The 5,030-nt window shown below is 39.6% G+C and overlaps 1 protein-coding gene across 1 annotated transcript; it reads left to right on the top strand.

Annotated features, from left to right (window-relative positions):
- Positions 1 to 2,075: 2,075 nt before the first annotated feature.
- LOC102872815 (putative olfactory receptor ENSP00000348552-like) lies at positions 2,076 to 3,035 on the top strand. The gene has a single exon (XM_006886831.1). The coding sequence runs from the start codon at positions 2,076 to 2,078 to the stop codon at positions 3,033 to 3,035; it is 960 nt and encodes a 319-aa protein (XP_006886893.1).
- The last annotated feature ends 1,995 nt before the right edge of the window (positions 3,036 to 5,030 follow it).

Here is a 5,030-nt window from a genome sequence, read left to right on the forward strand (position 1 = left end):
TAAGGACAAATACTGCATAAGACCATTATTATAAAAAATAGAATGATAGCTAGTAAAACATGTTTGGAATCCAAGGGGTGAAGGGGTGGGAGTAGAAGGGTGAGGACTGGTAAGAGTGAAATCACAGGGTTACAGAATTTGGTGAGTGGAAGGAGTGGGTAAAGGAAATTGGAAAGATCTGCTGGGGACCTGAAAAGACCAAATGATGGTGGGCATAGTCCAATGGTAACTAATTTTATAAAACACAATGTGTGGGAATGATTGTGTGAAATATAATGTCAGTGAAGAAATATGTTGGGAACAAATCTGCATAATTAAAAAAAGAGAAAAGGATAAAACCCTTTAGCTCCATTCAAACCCTAATTCATGTAATGTTGCTATGTGTTTTAAACTTAATGCAGTATTATTGTTCTCATTTTGAAAAGCTTAATTCACTGGCTATACCCACAGATATATAATGTACTATTTTATTACCTTTAATCCTTCCTTTATTAAGGATTTGCTGAGGATAAATTCTCTGTTTTTTTGTCATCTGATAATACCTTTACTTCTTTATCACTGCTAAAGAATTGGAAGGAATTTAAAATTCTACTTCACCACTTTATTTCTTTTAGGACTTGAAGTACATCATTTTGCTATCTTCTGGTCTTATTCTATCACAAGCAACAAGTTTAGTGGTTTTGCAGCAATTCAAACAGCTGTTCCCTTGAAGGTAAGTTTACTTCATGTTCTTTAAAATTTTCTTTTGGTACTTAACAGTTTTACTCTGGTATTTTTACTCTATATGTGTATTCCACCACCACCCCCCTTCTAATTAAAGTTCTTGAAACTTAGAATTTGTGATTTGATTTCTTTCATAACTTTTAGAATGCTCTCAGGCATTTTTTTTTATCTCCTCAAAGATTGCTTTGCCCTATTCTGTCCTGTTTTTTAGTCAGTTACATATAAGAGATCTTCCTACTGAATTTTATCTGTCTCTCTCAACTTGTCCATTCTTTTACCTCTCCATTCTTTATAGTGTTTGTTCTGTACATTTTCTTCTAATTTATCATTCAAGTCATGAAGTTTCTCCTCAGATTGCGTCTGATTTGTTCTTACACGTATTAGGTGTATTTTTGCTTTTTTTTCAATTCTAAAATATCTACTTGGTCCTTTTTAAAGTTTTTGGTTATTTGTCGAAATTCTCAACCTTATTTCTTACCTCTTTGAACTTTGTAAGCATTTTTATTTTCAAGCTTGGGTCTAGAGGTATTTTGGATCTCTTTATTTTCTGCTATTTCTCTCCCGTTGGATTTTGCTCATGTTGTCTTATTTCCTTGTTACTAAAAGTTTTATTTGACATTTATTTGTAGAAATCATTTGAGGACTAGAATTATGTTACCTTTTTCTGTTAGGTATATGAAAGTATTGAAAATCTGGTATCACCTTAACCCATTTTCAGGGCTTGAGAAGACTTAAAACTGAGCTCCAGTATCTGTAAGTACCATTATTTTTTAATTCACCCTTATTTCTATGGCAATGTCTTTGGGGATCCTACCTTAAAGAAAAAAATTTTAGCTAAGGGCCTTTGACAATGGCCCTCGTACCTCAAAACTTGTTCTCCCTTGTTATGAGCTTGTCAGTAGCACTGCTCAACCTCTCAGCGACCCCTCCAAAAATGCAAATGGCCCAGTTTAAAAGTGTCCTCAAGGATTGAGCATGCCTCTCTGACTCCCCGGTTTTCTCAGAACCATGACTATAATTTCTCATTATCTCATTTTTTTTTGTCTCTCTAATTTTTTGTTGTCTTATTGTAAATATACGTAACATATATTTGCTTTCTTCGTTTTCTAAGTGCCATCTACAGGAGTGTTAGTCCAAATTATCTCTCATCTTTACTGCAAGCTAAAGCTGGATGTTGATCTCTCCTACATTTTTCTTGGAACCTCATAGAGATGCTCCAGTTGCCAGAGTTACTCACGAATCGGTCATTAGAGCAAGAGTTCTTTGAGTTTTTTCCCCTGTTGCCCAGGCACTTTTCACAGAAAGATGAAGTTGGCCTTTTATGTTTCTACAGCTGACAGAGCAGATGCATGATGGTAGGATTCAATCAGACCTCGTCTATGATAGGCTTCATCCTCCTGGGACTCTCTGCCCACCCAAATCTGGAGAAAACCTTCTTTGTGCTCATCCTGATGATGTACCTGGTGATCCTACTGGGGAATGGGGTCCTCATTCTGGTGACCATCTTTGACTCTCGCCTGCACACACCCATGTACTTCTTCCTGGGGAACCTCTCCTTCTTGGACATCTGCTATACAACCTCTTCAGTCCCTCTCATTCTTGACAGCTTCCTCACTCCCAGGAAAACCATCTCTTTTTCAGCCTGTTTTGGGCAGATGTTTCTCTCCTTTGCCATGGGAGCCACAGAGTGTGTCCTCCTGAGCATGATGGCATTTGATCGCTATGTGGCCATCTGCAATCCCCTTAGATACCCTGTAGTCATGAGCAAGACTGCATATGTCCCTATGGCTGCTGGTTCGTGGGCAGCTGGCATCACAAACTCTATAGTACAGACATCTCAGGCAATGCGGCTGCCCTTTTGTGGGGACAATGTCATCAACCACTTCACCTGTGAGATCCTCGCTGTCCTGAAGTTGGCCTGTGCTGACATCTCCATCAATGTGATTAGCATGGTTGTGGCCAACTTTATTTTCCTTGCCATCCCAGTCCTGTTCATTTTTGTCTCCTATGTCTTTATCCTTGCCACCATCCTGAGGATTCCTTCAGCGGAAGGGAGGAAAAAGGCCTTCTCCACCTGCTCTGCCCACCTCACAGTCGTGGTTGTCTTCTATGGGACCATCCTGTTTATGTATGGGAAGCCCAAGTCTAAGGACCCCCTGGGTGCAGACAAACAGGACCTCTCTGACAAGCTCATCTCCCTCTTCTATGGAGTCGTGACCCCCATGCTCAACCCCATCATCTACAGCCTGAGGAACAAAGACGTGAAGGCTGCTGTGAGGAACTTGGTGGCTCAGAAACACTTAACTGAGTGATTGTCACCGATTCCCAGATTACTGGAACACACGACCTCCACACTCGTATGAATGGCAAAATGGTAACTGGAAAAACCCATCGGCTGACTGACAATGGAAAGAGGCTCTTCTCTGGTACTCTGGTTAGTTAGCTTCACACAGAACCATAGTCTGTCATATCTTAGCTATGCTTTTCTGCTCAAATCTTAATTCCTCTGATATCAGAGTTTAATTCATATCTGTGAATTTAAATGTGGGTACCAGAGACAAACAAATAAACTAAAAATACAGTGGCACTGGGATCTTGGAGCATATTATTTTAGCCCAACCTCTGTAATGGTTTTATCCCAGAGAAATTTGTTATATCTGATGTGGGGATAAATTAGAAAATGTTGTCCTTCCAACATATAATGGTGTCCCTTAGCATCATTGTATGTCTTAGCACTAAAAATAGCAGAACTTAGCAGTGGTTTTATTTTGATCTATAAATCTGCTGCACATCACATTTCACATTTTCTTTCTTTTCACTGCTGGGATGCTCAGAAGTGAACATGCCCCTCCCACTGCAGTAGTCATATAGTGTTGATGAGTAAGCACCAGCAGGTTCCAAACATTTGCCATGCACCCAACATGACCCTTAGTGACATCCAGCTCCCACGAGTATGCCTGTATTATGATGACTCCAAAAGGATTATGTAAAAGCAAATGCAAAAATAATTATCCATCCCACCTCGAATGCCAAGCCAGTATTTTTAGTTACTCTCCACCATGTGGCCCAAGTAAAATCGGCTGTAAGTTCAGTAGAGCAAAACATGCTGTCTCCTTTGTAGTCCTGCTATTTTGACAGTTGTGGGTCTGCTTTTTAGCACACCCTCTCCTATAAGTACCCATTCACTCACCGACTCATTGCCGTTGAGTCAGAATCAACTCATAGCTGATGCTCCAGTGGGTTTTCAGGGGCTATAAATGACATGGGAGGAGATTGTCCATATTTCTTCCTTAGGACCGCTAATGGATTTGAACCACCAGACAGGAGCCACCTCAAGATTAGCAGTATATTTTCCTACAGACCACACCACCAGAGCTCCTCAACCTATAGGCACAGGAGATGAGAATTTCTTTTGAAACATCAGACTATCCTGATTACTGTTGTCATTATGTGTCTAATGAGTCAGGACCAACTCAGAGCTGACCCTCCAGCAGATTTTTCCAGAGGCTGTAAATCTCATGGATGGATATTGTCCATATTTCTCCTGTGGAGTCACTGGTGGATTTGAACTCCCTGCCTTTGAATTGGTAGTGCTTCTCCTTACGACTAGACCACCAGAGCTCCCTTTGGTTATCTAGTCCTATAATAGAAATACCGCAAGTAGAAAGCTTTAACAAACAGAAATTTTTCTCACTGACGCTGGAAGTCTCATTTCAGAGTTCCAGCTCTAGGAAAAGACTTTCTAGAAGAAAATCCTTATCATTTACATTTCTGCTTCATGATCTTCATGTGTCTTTGCATCTATTCTCTTTTTCTCTTTCTCTGTCTTTGCCTACTTAATATCTTCTTATATTTCAAAACAGATTGATTGACTTCAAAGTACATCCCACACTAATATGGACTTATTTAAAAAGACAACTCATTCTCAAATGCAAGTATAACCATATGCATAGAGGTTTGGAGTCACAGTACATATTTTGGGGGTTGCATAATTCAGTCAATAACAGAGAACTCCATAGCGCTCTGGCTTTCATTGCATAGCCTGGTTTGGAGTTAGTCTATTCTAAGGCTTACAAGGTAGTTAACAAGAGTCAATTCTATAATCCTCATAAATTCGTTAACTCATATTTCTGAACTGCTGTAGGTATGAGTTAATTTTTACTAGATGGCAATGAGTTGAGAGCTACTGACTGTAAATAATTTGATAGGCCAGACTATGTGAAGAATAATGTGTCACCAAGATTGGAGGAAGACTCATCAACAAACTATATTATGCAGATGATCACACCTCCTTGCTTGTACAAAAT

This window comes from Elephantulus edwardii, unplaced genomic scaffold (genome assembly GCF_000299155.1).
Source record: "Elephantulus edwardii isolate Elephantulus edwardi_28Jun2011 unplaced genomic scaffold, EleEdw1.0 scaffold00052, whole genome shotgun sequence".
NCBI lineage: Eukaryota > Metazoa > Chordata > Mammalia > Macroscelidea > Macroscelididae > Elephantulus > Elephantulus edwardii.